Source organism: Carassius carassius, chromosome 15 (genome assembly GCF_963082965.1).
Source record: "Carassius carassius chromosome 15, fCarCar2.1, whole genome shotgun sequence".
NCBI lineage: Eukaryota > Metazoa > Chordata > Actinopteri > Cypriniformes > Cyprinidae > Carassius > Carassius carassius.
Genome location: NC_081769.1, coordinates 18,554,025 through 18,574,082, shown reverse-complemented (window position 1 = coordinate 18,574,082; position 20,058 = coordinate 18,554,025). Strand labels below are relative to the sequence as shown.

The 20,058-nt window shown below is 36.0% G+C and overlaps 1 protein-coding gene across 1 annotated transcript in view; it reads left to right on the top strand.

The window, feature by feature from the left end:
* The first annotated feature begins 359 nt into the window (after window positions 1-359).
* si:dkey-246i14.3 (ephrin A4) overlaps window positions 360-20,058 on the top strand; it is a 47,365-nt gene continuing 27,666 nt past the window's right edge. Inside the window, exon 1 of the mRNA XM_059567756.1 lies at window positions 360-526. Coding sequence (XP_059423739.1) covers window positions 408-526 — 119 coding nt within the window. The 5' untranslated portion in view covers window positions 360-407. The remainder of the gene's footprint in view (window positions 527-20,058) is intronic.

Sequence of the window (20,058 nt, the reverse complement as noted above, 5' to 3'; positions counted from 1 at the left end):
CATGACAAGTTTGGAGTTGTTGTCAAACTCGGACCTTATAAACCAACACTGGATTTACATTTGAAGAAAAACAAGTTCTTTTCATGTCAGTAAAGTGGAATACTTCTCAAATCTTCACAAGGAAATACTAAACGTCGCAAGAAATCGCAATAATGTTTCTTTATGAAATGGTCTCACACGTCAGCATATGTTTCGCATCTTTCTAAACTTAAGCATGTAACCTCTTGCATTTATTAAGCAGAACATGCCTCTGTTTCTTAGTAAATGCGCTCAGATTTCTTAAAGACTCGGGATTTGGGTTTCTCCTCTAGTCCAGTGAAGTTCTTCAACTGGTCTTGACTCAAAACTGAGTCTCAGCTCGGTTTGAACTTATATCCGCCTCCCACAAGAGCTAGTCAACTTTAGTCATGAATGTGCCAAGGTGCTCTGGAGTTTGCGCTATGATGAGACTTCTGGCTCTATTTATACACGTTATGTCAACGACAGCAAAGAGACACGTTGTATACTGGAACTCTACAAACACACGGTAAGATCACAATTACATTTAATTCATACTCATCGTGTTGACTGTTTCCAATTAACCTTATTACGCAGGATTGCGGTTGCGTCCTCTGTGCGTAATTCAGAGCGCGGCGCTCTTCAGGATCTCAGCCCAGTGAATGTGAAATGACTAAGCCCCAAAACGCTCCCAGATTTGTGTTGCTTCATGTCTGAGAGCCTAAAACACACCTGCACTTATTAAAGGGTTTGAGCGTGGTATCCTGTCCTCCCACACCACCAGTCAAACTTTGATCTATTTATCCTTAAAGGTACACTCAGTCATTTCTGATAATGAAAGTTTTATGCATATACGAATTTTTATCTAGTGTTTTAATAAGTATTATGTAAATTATGTGCACTCACAGTAGAAGAAGATTAAGAAAAACAGCTGTTTTATTCTGATTAGGGCAGGTTGTCACCTTATGGGCGCAGCCATTTTGTAATCACATGATCATGCAACTGAATTATTATAACCAATAACAACAATGTTTAATTTATATAGATTTTCAGTCAGTGCTGAAGGTATTTTACAGAGTCACAGATGAAACAGGCTGCAGCATTAAGTATATATGGCAACTTCATTGGTAAGCAGTATGTCAAATAATTAGTAGTTTTGATTACACAGCATTTAGAAATTATCATGCATAAATAAAGTGTGCATTAAGTGGACGCTTTTCTATCCCATGAGGCCATAGGAGAGGAATGTCATATTTGTAATTGATGGGAAACAGTGATTCAACTGCTGTTGTAGGTCAGATGTAGTTAAGTCTAGATTGTATTCATACTTTATGCATGCTTAACATACTTTGTTTTAATATGGACAAAAACAAACAAACAAACAAAATGTGTGATTTCCAGTGTTGCTATCGTTAACTAAAACAAATACAAATATTTTGTTAATTTGAATAATTCTAAATAATAATAAAATAAAAAACATTGACAAATTAACTTTTTTTCAACTGCATTGAAAAAAGTTGAAAAATAAAAGGTTTATTTAATATTACTAAAACAATGGGTTTAAAAGATAAATAAAATAAAAAATAATAAAAAGTACAAAAGCATATAAAATTACGAAACCTTAAAGAAAATTTAAAATATACAATAAGCTAATTTATAAAATGCTATATAAATAATGCTTAATACTGGTGATTTCAGGTGCTGCAATGTATGTCCATTTTATGGATGTTTGCAGGATGAGACTGAGGAAAACAAACAAAGAGGATCAAAACAAAAGATAAACAAACAGCTTCGGTGTGAAGCGGCAGCAGTTAGTAATTATCTTGTATCTGTGTTCCAGTTTCATTAATTGGGATCAGGGGTCAGAGCTTTTGTATCCATTGAATGGGTGAATCAACTATATGCTGTAAAATCCAATGCCCTTCCGCTCCTTACAGTCTGGTGAACAATTTCTCTAGGTTTGATCAATTAGTGCTGAACGTAGCACTAATTGAATAAATCAATGTTAATGATGTGTGCGTATCATCTCTCTTCCTGTAGTGCCACAGATCTGTCCTCTGTCTGGTTCTATGATGGTTTAATTGGTGTCATTTGTCAGATGATGGCACGCTCACCTGTCACTCCAGGTGTTATCTTGGTCTGGACTGGCTGTTTAATTTAGGACAGCCTGGAGGCCCAGCTGTGCTCCGCCCCTCTCAGAACGCCTCGGACACGGGAAGCCATCCATATAGACTTGTTTCAGCAACAGTCCTCATGTAGTGACATGCAAATTGTTAAAATGCTTGAAACAAGTTGTTTTGTCATAGCTCATTAATTTCTCATCAGAGAAAGATGGCTTTTTAAGGTTTTACAAATTCTTGTTTGGCTTTCAGTTTGTTATTTATACGATAGAGATGAGAGATTAATTTGCTCTTAGCTTGTGGGCTCACTGATTTTTCTTTTTCTCTCTCTCTTTTTTTTTTTTTTGCATGCTAACACGTACACAAATCTACACTTGCATTCAGTGTAGTCATTTTTAATATTGTTATACAGTGATGTGGTTTATTAACAGAATTAGACAAAGACATCTGCAGACTAAACGTAAAATCCTTGGCTTCACAGTTCTCCAGTGCTGCAAACAATGAATGCGTAACAGACATTGATTTGCTGTTTACACCAAATAGTGTACTGTAACCAGATTAATGAGGCTTGGTTATTGGAGACATGAGTGCTGCAAGGTAGTCATGTTTACCTTGCAGTGTTTCATCACATCACTTTGGAAAGAGTGGGAGAAAGACTTTTAGGTTTCTGTCCAACTGTGTGTTTGGTGTGTATGTGTGATATTTGTGTGGTATTTTAATTTTAGTTTTGAAACTTATTTCCAAAAGTTCAACTTTCATATATTCTTGATTCCTTATATGTAAAGTAAAACATTTCAAAAGTTTTTTTTTTTATTCTTTTTTTGATGATTAGAGCTTACAGCTCATGAAAGTCAAAAATCCAGTATATCAAAATATTAAAATATTTACATTTGAGTTTAATTAAATGATCGTCCCTACAGTATAAATTCCAGGTATCTTTTGTTCTTTTAAACCTAAATAATGGGGAAGACTATCATTGACACCCTCCACAAAAAAGGTAAGTCACAGAAGGTCATTACTGAAAGGGGTGGCTGTGCACAGAGTGCTGTATCAAAGCATATTAAAGGTCCCGTTCTTCGTGATCACATGTTTTAAACTTTAGTTAGTGTAATGTTGTTGTTAGAGTATAAATATCTGTAAAATTTTAAAGCTCAAAGTTCAATGCCAAGCGAGATATTTTATTTAACAGAATTCGCCTACAAATAACGACCCGTTTGGACTACATCCCTCTAGTTCCTGCAGTAATGACATCACTAAAACAGTTTTTTGACTAACCTCCGCCCACATGAATACACAAACAGGGGGGCGTGGTCTTGTTGCGCTCCGATGGAGAAGAGGAAGAGCTGCGTTTCGGTTTGTCGCCATGTCGTCGAAACGCTGTTATTTTCATCTCTGAGTCCAATCATCTTTGTTTGGCCTTCCCAGGAACGCTGTACTTGGAGATTAATGGTTATAATTTGTTTAACTCGGTTCCCAAAAATTATAACCCACATGTAAAACTATGTGCAGCACATTTTGCTGAGGACAGCTTGCTGAGGACAACTTCCTCATTCTCAATCAGTTTAATGCCGGATTCGCACAAAGATTATTCTTGAAAGATGGAGCAGTTCCCTCTTTGTCTGGAGAAGGCTTTGTTAATGGACCACAACCGGTAAGTGTATTTTAATTATTTAAGTTGGTGCGTTTAACAGTTTCTGTAACTTATTGCACAAAGGGCAACACTGTTTAGCTTTGTTAACTAGATGTTAGGGCTGTGCAAAAAAACGAATGCGATTTTCATGCGCATCTCGTCAGTAAAAACGCTCCTGTGATTATAAGTACATCTCCAGCACATGCTCCTGCCCACTTGTTTCTCAAAACTTGTCCAAAACTAGTCCAATCACGTTTCCAGGAGGGCAGCCTGTGCTCAGCTGCTGTCGAATCACAACACAGGAACCGCTGGCCCAATCAGAACTCGTTACGTATTTCTGAAGGAGGGACTTCATAGAACAAGGAAATCATCAGCGCGTTTTTATGACAGTGAAAACAGCGGTATACAGATAGGTGAATTGTGTGAAAAATACTGTGTTTTTTTACACGCGAAACATGAACACGTTATATTGCACACTGTAAACACAATCAAAGCTTCAAAAAAGCGTGAAAATGGGACCTTTAAATGCAAAGTTGACTGGAAGGAAAGAAATTGGGTATGAAAAGGTGGACAAGCAACAGGGATGACTGCAAGCTTGAGAATACTGTTGAACAAAGCTGATTCAAACCCTTGGGTTGGGAGAGCTTCACAAGGAGTGGACTGAAGATGGAGTCAGTGCATCAAGAGTCACCATGCTCAGATGTCTTCAGGAAAAGGGCTTCCAAGCCACTTCTGAAACAGAAACCACATCAGAAGCATTTTACCTGAGCTAAGGAGAAAATTAACTGGACTTTTTCTCAGAGCATTTAATTTGTAAATCAAGGTCTGGAGTCTGGAGGAAGACTGGAGATGCACAGAATCCAAGCTGCTTGAAGTCCAGTGTGATGTTTCCAAAGTCAGTGGTGATTTAAGGTGTTGTGACATCTGTTGGTGTTGGCCCATTGTTTTATCAAGTCCAAAGTCATTGTAGTCATCTACCAGGAGACTTTGGAGCACTTTATGCTTCCATCTGCTGACAAGCTTTATAGAGGTGCTGATTTCCTTTTCCAGTACGACTTTAGCACCTGCCCACAGTGCCAAAACCACTTCCAAAAGGTTTGCTGAGCATGATATCACTTTGCTTGATTGGCCAGCCAACATGCCTGACCTGAACCCCATATGGAGTCATGGAGATATTTTCATGAGAAACAGTCGATTCAACCATACAGATGAGCTGAAGGCTCAATAATGCCTCAGCGGTGCCACAGACTGATCGCTTCCATGCCACATCTCACTGATGCTGTCGTTTGTGCTTAAAGAGCCCGACCAAGAATTGAGTGCATAATACTTTAAAGGACTTGTGCTTTTCTGTTTTCGCAAATATTTTTTATTGATCTTAGGAAATATTACAATGTTTTGAGATACTGGTTCTAATCATCAAAATAAAATAAAAACTTTTGATATGTTTTACTTTAAATGTTATACATTTTAAATGAAAAAATAAAAGTTTTTTCCCATTATAACATTTTTTTGAGATGCATCTGTGTGTGTGCGCGTGTGTGCATATATAAAAATTTCCACTCATGTCTTCCAGTGCCTTTCAGTAACTGAGCCGTGAACTGCTGTGAGAAACTTGTTGCTTTTTGTTTATCAGCTGACATTTTAGATGGCCTGCCAAGTGGATAAAGCTCTCTTATCTGTCACACTCTCTCAGCTCACTGCTTTATTTCCTCATGTTTTCTTGTGATCTTAACCTAAAAGTTTGAAACCTGATGCAACGGCTGAGTGTGAACATAAGGTGAAGATGTCTGACTTAACTTACAAACACAGAGTTTTTTTTTTCTCATAACAAATGAAACTTCACACACTTATGTCATTCCAAACCTGTATGATTTTCCTTCTGTTGAACACGAAAATAGATATTCTGAAGATAAGGCTACAAATTACTAAATTAAATATATATATATATATATATATATATATAAAAAAGCAGATCATGACACAATTACTAAAACTTAAAGTAAAATGAAAAATAAAAGCTAATTCCGAGTATTAAGAATTAAATAGTGTGAAAATATGATTTTTTTGAACATTACTGATTCATTGAATTTTTTATTTTTATTTATTATTATTTTTTTTTACCCTTATTGACCGAATCAGTGAGTTGAGCTCAAGGACCCTGAACAAATCATTTAGACTGGGTTTGTTAACTGAATCAGATTCAGAAAAGTTTTATCTTTAAAATAATTATTTATTCAGGAATTGGACATTCTTGTGCCAAGAAGAACTAAGACTGATGAGACTTTCACAAAATCATTTTTAATAATTTTTTGCCATACAGATCTATCGTATTGCTTCAGAAGATTTGACATAGAGTGTGCTCCACTTTTACTATGCTTTTGCTCCCTTTTTGAAGCCGGAAACCTTCATTTTACACCCTTTCTAACTTCATGGAAAAGAGTGAATAGTACGTTCTCCAGGACAAGAAGTTGTACAGGTTTGGAAGAACATGAGGGTGATGACAAAAGTTTCATTTTTGGATGAACTGGGCTGCATTTCCCAAAAGCATAGTAAACTTAAATACATCCTAGACCCTTTGAAACCAAAGGAGCTATGATTAGCTTAGGCTTATGATTCTTTTGGGAAAAGCAGCAATGATCCTTATAGGCACAAGTTTGAAAGGTAAAGGTTTTAAGTACCTCAGTGATATAAAACCTCTACATTTTCCAAATTCAGCTTTTTATATCTATGTGTGTTCATCTCTCTTGTGTGAGTCACTTACTCAACAAGTTTGAACACATTTCTAATACTCTTGAAGTTCCAAGTGCCTCTTTCTCAACACCTCCCTTTTACCTCTCACGGCTACATGTTTCTGAACAGGATGCAAATAACAGTTTTTTTTTTAATTGCTCATTTTGAAATAAACCATCAATTAATACCCCAGGAACTTTGAATAATTTGTGTTTGTGTGTAATGGTGGATTGTGTGATCGCATGAGTGTTAATTCATGCATACAAGCGCATCAACCCCCCACACACACACCCCAGATACAACGTAGTATGTGTTCTCGTCGTTTCAACAGCAAGAGGCGGGATCGGACCTCTCAGGCAGCACGGTAGCAGACGCAACCATGCGCATGCAAATTTAAATGAAGGCTTGAAGATCCACTGTAATTTTGCTCAATCAGGGCTGCTGTGATTGGACCCCTAAGCACACCTTGAGCTTGGCGAGGACTTCAACAATTTTCAGATAATCTCCCTACTACTTCTATAGATCATTAGCTAAGAGAACCTGTGAACTATAATCAACAAACCTACTCCGATATAATCACTCTCAGGCTCGTTTTGGAAGGGAAGTAAAAAAGTGAACTCCCTGCTGCTTTCGCTCGCTCACTGGTTATTATGTGGTTGACTGTATAGCTTAATACATCATACATTGTATAATTATCCATATGAATGGAACTATATTTACTTTAGGTTTGTTTTTGTCTGTGCTGCCAGTAATCTTCAGGAATCTGCAGCACGCTGTCATGAACGGGCATTTCCCGATAATGTTGATGACCTAAGAAACAGTTAGGCTGCATAAATCAAAACAAAATGTTGCGAAAACAGGAAATATTCCTCAACTTTGTACTCTACAACCTCAACTATGTCCTTATCACAATTTTTCCTGCTGTGCAACTGTGAAATATGTTCCGAGAAACATACCCTCGCAGAGCTAGATATAGTCGCTGCTTTTAATTCCCATGTAACATTTTTGTTGTTGATGGCACATTTTCCTTTCTTTGTATTGCAATATTTTCATTGGCTTACATATGTGACAGAAAACTTACTTCTGAAATTGCTCAGTTTGTAACTGTTCAGGAGATGTTCCTCTTTCCTCAGTGGTTTCCTATCAGTCTGTACTGTAAAGGCCACCTGGCCCAGTGGGCATGAAGAGATTTTGGAGGTTCATAGAAAAACTTTACAGGCAGACTCTGTCCTATGGCTTGTTCCCGATTCGGTGAGGTCCATTCGGATTCTTTGAAGAAGTCCCAGCTGATATAAGTTTATGAACTAAGCATGAAACGGATATAATCTTATAAAACGGGTCTTGAGCGGTGGATTTTGGCCAGACCTGGTATGGGATAACCTTTCAATCTACCTTGGAGAAAGTCATATTTTGTCGCCTGTTTAATATTATAATTTAGTGATATTATGAGTTTCAGATTTCTCTGTGTGATTGCGCAGGTCTGGCTTCCCAGCCGTCCTGCTGCACACGGCGAAGAGAGAGTTTCCATATTTTCTCGCTTGCCTGGATATTTGGCTAATACCCACCATACAGATGCTATCAGCAAGTACACTCCATTATCTCACACCTCCACATTGGCCAATAGCGCTTCTCTCAGCGTGACCACATCAATATCACTCACCAGTTCCCTATCCTTTGCATGCCTGGTTTTGTGCACCCATGCACATGCATGCAGGCACCATTGCGTTATTAGAGGGCGAGTATGTTGCCAGTCTGTATGCCAGCCAGTGGCCTGAATGTGTCTTTTGGAAGATAAAATGAAGTTTTAATTGCCATGTGTAAATTTGTTTTCTTGGAGTCCGAAGAAATAGGTTGTTATTTATCAAAGAAGTTTTGGAGCCACACAGCATCTACTGCCTTCTTACAAGCAAATTGTATACCAGTGCCAAGACAAAATAGCCATTGTATTTAAAAATAATAATAATTGAAACATTTAGCAGCTAATGTACTTTTTAGTTGCCAAATCAGAGAACTACTTGATATGGTTGTTCAGAAACTTTTAAGCTTATTGAGTGCTGCTTGCTTAAGTTAAGTGACCGTGATCCTTATTGTATTTGCCTTCTATATTATAAGTCTTTGCAGTTCAGTTGTAAACTGAGTGAGTCTGATTCAAATTGCTTACTGTTAATATTATTGACTAATTCGTCAACTAGTTCATGAGTTGTTTCACAAATCACTGGAGCTCACAAGATAATGAGTCATAAAGTTCCTAAATTGTCACACGTTTGTTCTTTGTTGCATTTGTGCCTATTTGCCATCTGGAGCCCTGAAAAAAGCAATCGCTGTGCTTTTATTGACCTGCATATAAAATATATTTTATTATGTACAGTAAGCAGCTGATTCACCTCACTAATGCTATTGAAGCATAAAGACACAGCATGTGGTAATTGGACTGCATCCATGTTTTCTCTTGGACATGTTTTTTACTCATATTGTTGGGGAGTTGTTCACTCCGGTTAGTGTTCGATGAGGAATGCAGGGGTGGATATAGCTGTGGTTGAGGAAAAAACAGTATTTTGTTCTTTTTCACTGGACTTAACCTCAGGGTGCCCTCTTGAAAATACCTCCAACTCGGTACCTGCGCCAACTCTTCAACGGGCAAACTGAATTACTGCGGAATATGGGGGTTTTACTGTGTTTGTGCAATTGTATTAGCCCGGCTGGGAGATATTGCGTTTCTAGCATCGCCTGTTGTGAGGCATCAAATGTGGATCGGAAATCATATTGTTTTGGCTTTCAATATTACACATACAGAATTGTTTAATGGAAAAGCTACTTTCTCTAGAGAAACACACCCATCCACACACGCATAGCTCTATTTCCTGTGTGGGATGTATAGGATGTTCTGTCTCTTTGAGACTTTGATCTTGTGTGGTGTCCTCCTTTTGCTGCTAATGGACATGTATTATCTGAGAGACAGGGAGAGAAGTGCCTTGGCCTGATATACTGTTTAAGCTAGACCCTATATAGATGGTGCCAGCTTGTGTTGTCGGAGAAATTCCAACACTTTTCTCTCCTACCATTCCAGGACCATCAACTATGCTTCTCATTCCAGTTTTCTAATGTGTTGTTCTAGTTGTGTCTGCACAAGCATATTTAAATTAAACACTACAATTCAAAAGTTTGACGTCAGTAATATTGTTTTAAAGACATTAATACTTTCATTCGGCAAGTATGCATCAAAATGAAGTGACCAGTATTTTCTGTTTCAAATAAAAGTTATTCTTGAAAAAAAGATTATTGTTTTTAGTACTGAATCGGTGTTTTTTTTTACTGTTATTTGAGCACTAAATCAAAATAAAATGATTTAACAGAGGACACTAAATATTGGAGTATTTGCTGTTGAATATTAAGCTTCGTCATCACAGGAATAAATTACATTGAAGATTTGTTGTTACTTCTGCTTTTTTATTTGTATTTATTTATTTATTTTGTATTTCCTATAACACATACTTTAAATTCTTGTGAAATTAACTGTGCTATACAGTATATTAGGTTTGTCATGCTTAAATACAAGTGAACTGATTTAACAAACCTTTTAAAGAAATAATTTATTGCAATTTTTTTCACTGTGGAGTAATTTCCATTCATATAATAAAAATGTAGGAAATATTGTCTGAATGAAGAATTGTTTTTATTTTCTTTATAATAATTACAATAATTACAAGTTCACCAGTTTCTGTGGAGTAGCCTATTAGTAGTGAAAAGGGTAATCATAAACCAACCATAGTCCAGCATTTAGTTATCTTTTTACTTGGTTATTCATTGCCAAAAAGCAACTCGTATCACTATTTCATTAGCTGTTTTTGTTCTGTCACAATAGATGTGTGTACTAGCACAGTGTAGGGGGTGTTAAATGCAGGTATAGGAAAATATAGTGTCCTAATGTAAATGATTCATTCTTTTGTTTTTGAACAAACCTAGTGGACCTTTAGCTATCATGTTTAAGTGTTTTGTTGTTTTTGGCTGTACAATCATATAGTTTATGAAGAGACAATTGTGTATCTATGAACACATTTGTGGTTGACTGAAGGGTAGCAGTGTGTGTGTAATGGGTGTGTGTTGATTTGTGGTTCAGACTCTTATCTTCCTGTCAAACCACTTCTTAGTTCTTATCAATAGTGTTGATTTTCTCCAACGCTTTATCTTGCAACTTGAAAAGTAGCCAATTGCTTATCTGATTCCTTCATCACCCCTTTAAAGTCAACAAGAAATCAAAATTGACCCCGTTTTCTTAATCAGTGCATGTTCTTGGCCTTGTGAATGATTCATCAGTGCATGTTCTTCCAAAGAAAATTGTATTTCCTCTCTTTAAAACATTCTTCCTTTGAAATGAATTCCTTCTTACTGGTTTCAATGAGGCATTGTGGGATATTGAATAATATTAACTAACAGCCAAATAGCATTGTGGGTGTTATTTTAGCAAGCTATCATTTAGGTGTCTGTTTCCTAGTTAGCCAATTTCAATCTGATAGCACAAGTTATCTCTCCACCGTTTGACGTCAATAATGACAGTTCTAATTAGTGGTTTGAAAGATGGATGTGTAACAACATTCCTACGTTTCTAGAAACGGTGACTAGCTAGTTTCTCTAAAGTCTCACCCAAATTTTAATGCTGTCAGAAATCACAGAAGACAAATGGGTTGTGAACAACATTTCAAGTCAACGCGAAACATTCACGGATACGCTGTTGACTCATATTTATTCTGCAATTCATCATTTATCATTTTTCTAGTGCACACACTGGCATAGCAGAACATCCTGATAGTCCACCCTTCCCTGCATCAATTCGGTCTTCCTTCCCTCTCTCTGCTGAGAAGGAAAAAACATTATGCCCATTCTGAATGAGCAGAGAGAAGGCAAGCACATTATGCAGGGATGGCAGGAAGGGAATCAACAGTTTTCAGCACCTGAATCGGTAGGAGAGCCCCTCTGGGGAAGAAGGGGTGAGGTGAGAGGAGGAGAGGGAGAGAGGAAGAGATGTCAGCAGGTATTACTATCACTGTCACTGTGCAGTCGTGGAGAGAAACACCCTCGTCACGCTTACTTACCCTAAAGGGAGAACATTTGGGGAATAGTGTGGATCATAAAATTACCATATTGTGAGTTTGTCTATTTGTTTATATGATTTGTGTGTACATTTCTAATATTTTTTTTCAGTAAGTATATATGTGAGTGGGTTTGGTTCATTCTTCATTGTTGGTTCATTATTTTAGTGATTGTTAAATGGAGTATATATGAATTAAAATCAATTAAATCAATCACTGAAAAGGTTTGATATGATTGACATGATATTCAAAGTTATTAGTGAAATTTTAATGTCTTGTATCATTTGCTGATAAAAGCACCCAAAGCAATGAATATACAAATCATGACTTTAGATATCTTATATTTTAATAATATTTTATTTTATATTATTAAGCATAATTGGCCTGTAATTTACACACACACACACACACACACACACATATATATATATATGTGCTTGGTATTGAATATAATTTTTACACTTGCTTATTATTTTATTTTAATTTTTTTAATGAAATGTATATATTTTATCTATTTTATCTTTATATGTTAATCTATGCATTTAGTTTGTTTCATCTTATTCTTTTTAATTTAGTATATATATATATATATATATATATATATATATATATATATATATATATAATTTTATATATATATATATATATATATAATTTTATATATATATATATAATTTTATATTTTTTTTTTCTTATTTAATTGTATTTTTTTTACAATTTATTTATTTTATATTAAATTTATTTTGAGTCTAATTGTTTAGTATTTATTAAATTATATTTTGAATATAATTTTATTTTATTAAATTCATATTTTTATTGTGATTTAATGTAATTATGTAATTACATGATATATGGTGTATATATATGGTGTGTATAGAGAGAGAGAGAGAGAGAGAGCGAGAGAGAGAGAAATTACTAAAGAAATGATTATCGTTTTGATCTTATTGTATATGTGGTTTCTATGCAGATTTATAGCATATAGGCGTGAACAATTGTGCATTGGAATGTATGTTATTGTTTGAATGTACATATTTTGTGGGTGGGTGACTTGTAATGTGTTATTATATATGGGGTGTGTGGGGCGTCTGTTCTTTCTCTATTTGTGATGTGCTGTTGGAGTTTAGCAGATACCAAGACCTGGAGGGTCTTGAGCAGAATGCATGGAATGCTGGGTATGGTGCTGCTCTCTTGCTCCATGTGTTCACAGGATACAGCTCGTGTGCACGTGCAGGTCTGGGTGTGTGCTTCTGATAGACGTGTTTTGATAACCGTTTCAGTTCTTGAAACCAGCAGCACACGATTCTCCGGTTATTAAACAAATTTGTCCTCTCTGTGTGGAAGCAGAACGTAATCAAAACGAGCAGTGCTGATGATGACTGTGTCCTATTCATCAAGCAGGTCTGGAACACACTGAACAGATTTCCTGCAGAGCTCCCTGTACCGTTTCTCATATGGTGGGCAGCTTTGCCATCATTATTGTGCAGACTGTGGGATCAAATGCACCTTTTTCTCTTTTTTCTGAAATTAATTTTATAGAAATCTGTCTGAGACTATACAGGACGATATCTTATTCTACGAATACCCTTCCTAAGGTTGCAGTTTATTATTTTTTTCCCTGAAGAACATTAATTTTATTATTTTTTTAATAAATTTATTAATTTATTTTTTAAATCAGAGAAATGCAGTATAGAGAACGTTTTCTGGGAAAGAGGAGGAATCAGTTTAGGACATGTTGCAGGCCGGACTCGAACCTGCATCACTCACATGAGCATCAAAGCTCAACAGTTCAGGTGCACATGCACTACACCTTGGCTATAATACTTCACTCAAAAATTTCTAGCATTTTACAAAGAAAATTATATTTTAAAGTCGAAGGACTGAAATGTTCTTGTAAAAACTACTTCAGTAATCTGTTTAATTTACAACATTAAGAAAAGAAGAGAAATTACACTGTACTTTTACTTTCTCTTGTCCTCTTGATACATAGTTACATCGTTTCTAAATCTTGTAGAAACTTAATTTTCTGTAAAGTTGCTTTGCAATGATTTGTACCATAAAAAGCGCTATACAAATAAACTTGAATTGTATTGAATTACTAATCTTCAAGTAACCATCTGCTGCGTTTTTATCATTGTTAGAAACCTAGTGATGAATAATTCTGCTGATTCTTGTGGGGCGTAGAAACCATTTTATTTACACATTTCTATTTTCATCTGGACACACTATTATGAGGAGATCATCAATACTCATGCATCAATGTGTCTCCCACTTTTTGAATCCATCCTGCGTCTCTGCTTGTGAGTATATGAGGAGACAGCTGTACTTGTGTTGAAGATGCCCCTCCTGATGGGTTTTGTAATGTTATCTGAAAAGACTGCATTGGGCTGTCTCATTGTTCTTGTGGTAGCTGCTTGTCTGTAATCCTAAATTAAGTGGATAATTCACTCTCTGCGTGGGGCATGGGAGAAGCCATGGCTACACAACATGTGTCCTCCTTGAACCCACCCTGGCTCTGCGTCCCCCACGGCTCGGCTGTTGTTCAGTATTGTGTGGGCCATTTAAAAGAGTTTTGTACTTGAAGAGCGTCCTCCTGTTTACAGACAGCTAATGGTGGCCCTGGTGTTTCACTTCAGCCAGCTGCCTCTGACTGATATCGGCTGAGTTAGAGACTTTTTTCTTTTCTTTTATATATTAATTTTTTTTTTATATATATTTATTATAAATTCTTAATGTTATTTATTCATTCATTTTGTATTGATATTTTATAGATTTTACATTGGTTTATTATTTTTTGTTTTAATTTATTTTTAAATAAACTTTATTTTCTGTATGCATTTAATATAGTTTTTATATTTTTAGTTTTATATTTACACTCTTATTTGTAGTTTACCCATAGTAAACTATGTAGTACTACATAGTTACTATGGCTACATTGTAGTTATCTATTTTTAATTGTATTTTCATTTTAATGCAATTTATTATTTTAATATTTACTTATTAAATTGATATTTAAATAGAAGCTTATTTCAGTAAATTTCATTTAGAATTGTATTTTTATTGTAATTACAACATTAGTATTATATAGATTTTTTCTCTTGATTAATCATATCCAAAATAAGATTGTTTACATAGTGTTATGTTTGTGTACTGTGTATATATATATTATGTATATATAATAACACATACATATATATTTCAGAAGATATCTTATGTTTATATACTGAATATATTTAGAAATAATATAAATATATACATGTAAATATTTTCTAAATATTTCCTATATGTGCGTGTATTTATATATAATAGATGTGTAATTATAAATAATACATACATTATATAAACACATTTTTTTATTTTGGATGCGATGAATCATGGAACTATAGTATTTTTATCTTATACTTATTTTTTTTATTAGTTTACATTTTTTGTAAGTTTCTTATTTAGATTTAATTTAGTTTTTTTATTATTTACATTTTTACCTTACATTTTTTACCTTGTTTTACCTTAATTTTATTTTTTGTCTTTCATTTAATTATTTAAATTGTATAATTGTAATTTTCATTATTTTAATTTATTTTATTTTTGTATTATAATTATAGCATCATTAATAGAAGTAGTATTTAATTTTTTTCTGATACTTTTTATATTTGTTAAATGTGTTGTCTTTTATTTTTCTTATTTATTTTTTGTATTTAATTTGAGTTGTTTCATGTTTTTATCAAATTATTAGTTTATTATTGTAATTTGAACAAATTGAATTTTATTTATTATTTCACATTTTACTTCTTTTATCATACATAATCACACTTAAGATGCTTTGCATTTTGGTTCATTGTTTTCAGTTTCTCTTTTGTGTTACAGAGGACTAATGTGTGGTTTGGCTTCTTTTGTTTTATGTTATGCGTTTTTGAGTCTTTTGTACTATGTGTGCCTAATGCAGGCCGTGGGTGCTGCTTTTTGTATGGAGCGAGTTCTTCTCTTTGTGCGGCTGGGGCCTTTGTGACCTGAGCATGTTCAGAGGTGCTTGGCTCTCCTCCGGCTCTCCGCCTGGCCACCGCACCACAAAGCTCAAGGCTGCCAAGCACCAGCACTCTTTCATGCCCTTTCAGCTCTGGAAAAACCAATCTGAATTTGAATTTGAAACGTTTTGACAGAGAAAGATGGAGAGGAGGGGCTGAGGGAGAGATAGGGAAGGTTACCAGGAGAGAATGGGATGAGAGGGAAGAAGGAGCGAAGGAGAAAGATAGAGAGAGGGAGTGTAAAAGAGAAAGGGCAGTTTTGTCCCATGAGATTACAATGCAGTGACCGTGAAAGTGCTTAAATAAACAGTGTGTGAGAGAGGAAGAGCCAGAGGAAGAGAGACGGGCACTGGGAAATGGAGACGAGCGAGAGGAAGGAGAGAGAGAGAGAGAGAGAGAGAGAGAGAGAGAGAGAAAATTGTTGACAAGGAAAGGAAGTGAGTGCAGAGATTGGGGGAGGGAAGACTGAACTTGATTAAAAAGCTACAAATTCCACAAATAAGCGAATGAATGACAGGTCCCCCTCCTCTACTTCAGGATGATAATGTCTTCTGACTCTCTCTCTCTCTGTGTGTGTGTGTGTGTGTGTGTGTGTGTGTGTGTGTGTGTGTGTGTGTGTGTGTGTGTGTGTGTGTGTGTGTGTGTTTGTGTGTCTGAGAGGAAAAAAGAAAAGAGGAGGCTTGTTACCTCTGTCATGGTTTCCTACAGAGAGGTGATTTTTATATTGCAATATAAAAGCTTCCATCTCCTCCGGATCTGATTTTTATCCTAACCAGTTGTGACTGCAACAAACATTTTGTCATTAGTTTTGTTTGCAATTTGAAACCAAGTGAACAAGCACTCCCAAACATTGTTCATTGAACAACCAGCAATGTGAAACACCTACAAGTTTCTCTGTAGTTTATTCCATTAGAAGCATGCAGTGTTAATTTGATGTTGCACGTTGTTAGCGTTTTTTAAGCTGTTGCTCAAAACACATTCTGAAATAATTTTGCAGTTTAAATGTTAACTTTGGATCATAATCATTTGGGGAAAGGGTAACACACCTATGTAGCAACACTGAATACCTTGATTCAAACTGTAGAGTAAAATTAATAAACTGCATTAGAGATCAGTTCTTTTTTTTTTTTTTTTTTAAAAGAGAGCTCTAGGGCGCGAGAGAAAACACAAAGACCAATAATTTCAGCTGATCCACAAGTAGCCAAAACTTAGTCTTTACACTACACCTCAATAATGTTAAATGTTTAATGTAATTTTAGTAGGGCAAGGTGTTTTAATTCAGCCACTAACAACTGCTGAGACATTCACATTCGTGTCAAACAGAAAAGACATTTAGCACCCAGAGACAGATGTTAATGTAAATGTATGCACACACAGCAGTAAAGATTGCGGGACTCAAATTTTACAGTTTCTGAAGAAAATTTGAGTGCTGCTTGCTTTTGCAAGAATCACAGCCACAACGTTAAAGTATTTGCCAGTGTGTTGCCATGTGTTTATTAAGGTGTTATAAGAGCTTGCTGGGGCGTTGATTGGATGATTGTTAAGTGGTTAATTACAGGTGAGTGAAAAGGGTCCATTTCAAGTTTCTTAATATTCTGGTCCCTAGATATTAATCTGGACCCTCCATCAATGTCACCACAGGATTTTTTTTTAATGGTGAAAATTAACATTTTGCAATTAAGTATGAGCAAAACCAAATTAATACTTGCCAAACTTCATTAATTTAAATAAAATAAAGTAGTTATGAAGAAGTAAGAAGAGGAATATAGAGAGGGAAGAGTAATGGACAAGCAAATTGTTGCTTCACAGGTGGAGAAGAAGTGAGAAAATGGGCTAGAAAAGGAAAGAAAAGAAAAAGAACATGCAGCAAATAAAAAAGGAGGTATAGCAAGAGATGGCAAAGCTTTCTTATCAGTGTTTAAAACAGGTGTGCTGCTTAATATTTTTATGTAAACTGATACATTTTCATGAGGACTACATATACATAGATAAATAGAAAGTTCAAAAGATTTATTTGAAATTGAAATCTTTTGTAACGTTATAAAGGCTTTTGTGTCTTTTAATCAATTTAAAGCATCCCTGCTGAATTTGTTTTAGAAAAAAACAACAATAACAAAAAATTTACATACACCAAACGTTTGTATGTGGTGTATATATTGTAAATGAAATATATCTATACTATATGTAAATCAAAGTCAGGTACAGCAAAGTCATTGCTTTACAGGTGGATGGCTAGAGACGAAATGGACCAGGAAAAGAAAAGAGCCAGAACATCCAGTGATTAAAAAAAGGAGCGAGAGAGCAATAGAGTAGGGACGTGTGCGGGAAAGAGAGGCAGAAGGACGCAAGAGTTCCAAGCCTATCAAAACTGTGACCCACTTTCGCAATGATGGATGCCCAAAGCCAGCTCAGATTTATCGTTATTGCTTATTTGCTTAGCAGGCGCCCTTTTCAGTGCGGAGCGGGGTTGAACACTGGAGCATGTAACTCCAGTGGCTGCTCGCCCTAACCCACTTACCAGCGACAGCTGGGCCTGCAGACCAGAGAGGGGCTTGTGCACCGCAGACCCCTACAGCTGCCGCTACGCCAATCCTACAGGCAGACACCTGTCTCCAAACCCAATTTCCACTGTGTGTACTTTCCTTTCTTCATTCATTTCGTCATCTTTCCAGGCCTTTTAAAGACCCCCCGAGGAAAGGCCCAGTCGGCTGTATGGTACTGTAGCTAAAGGAGGAAGTTGTATTTAAAGCGAAGGCAAAAAGGTTTTTAAAACAGCCAGAACCATCATTAGTCTGAGGTTTGGAAGTGGCGATAGAGGAAAGGGTGAGGCGGAGAGAGCCTGGCGTAGCTCCCAGCTCAAGATTGGCTGACTCCCAGACCACTGCACCTCTGGCCTTGCATTCCCCCCTGGACACCCACATGCACAGATTCACATATGTTCATGTGTACTGTATTATGCATACTGTACCATGGCATTTGGCACTTTGGATGAATAAATCATAAGTAGGGCTATACACTTAACCAAATTGCAACATGAACTAGTGTCAGTGACTCTTGAAGTCTTCATGTTCTGCATGTGTTTATAGGAATGACTTTTGACATTAAATACACACAGACCATTAAAATAAGAGTTCGGTTTAACTTTTAGACATTATAACATGGTATATTCATGTGGTTACCACAGTTTTTGATGTTAAATTTGTAGAAACACTAGAAAAACTAAAACACATTTCATATTGTTGAAATTGTAATTATTAAGTAGTTAGTGTTATGAATTCAATTCATTCAATTCATTTGTTATGGTTAAAATTTCATAACATAAATAGAAACCCGAAAAATGAAAATTGTGGGAGAAAATAAAACTGAATTTGGGGGTATGTAAATAAAAACTAAAAAGGCCATAAACTTGTATCACTGGTAAATAAGGAATTGTTCACTAACTAAAAACATAAATAAATCTGTCATTTACTCCCCTTTATGTTGTTCCATAACATGTTCAGAATGTTATGTTTAGTGTTTTTTTTTTCTTTTCTTTTTCTGTTCCATACAATGAAAGTTAACAGGGTCCAGGTGAACGATCCCTTTGCACACTTTCCAAAATTACACTCTCTAATTGTGGCTCTTTTGCACTTCGTTGGTGTTTTATAAGTTTATAATGAACAAAATGAATCCCTTTTTTCCATTCATTCTTTTTCTTTTTTTTTTATTTGCTCTTGGGGTTTCTTTCACAGTCTAAAGTAGGTACTAAGTTTCTTTCATGGTATTAAATGGGTGTAAAAGCCTATAAAAGAGCCTTAAAATGCTTGCGTTTATTCATTGAAAAGCTATTATTTTATGTAGGTATAGGCTTTATCTGTATTCAGCAAGAAAAGCAGCCAGTGTCCACTTCAGTAGTAGAGCATCAGCACCAAGGTTCGCATCGAGGCTGAGAAGGCCATTTGCTAATCTTCCTCTTTCAGATCCTGACTTATGCACACACGCACGCACGCACGCACGCACGCACATATATATATACCATGCTAAAGTCATCCCCTCCTGTTCTTTGTAATGCTGTGGGTCCTGCTGACTCTTGGTGAAAGGGGTGCTGTGCTAACAGGCAGAAAATAGACCCGGCTCTCTGTTTGAGCTCTGGCCTCAAGAGCCCCGGGCCGCACCGTTGCCCAGTGATAAACGCATTTAAAAACAGGGGGCACACAAAGTCTTCTGGTGCCTGGCTAAATGCTAAACACCCTCCTCATTCATACACATGCACACGGCGCATTCCTTTTTAGACGACTTTACAAACCTATCTCCTGCAGCTTTGCTGAGGAGCAGCCAACCTCTGTACCCCGAGCGAGCCTGAGCTCCTCAGAGCACAGAAACGGCTTTTCACACACGTTACACCGCTGCATGGTGATTTCAGGAGCATGTAGGTCACTCTTTAATGTCTGTGTGTATTGTATTAGCTTGAATGGATGAATGAGCAAGCCTAATGA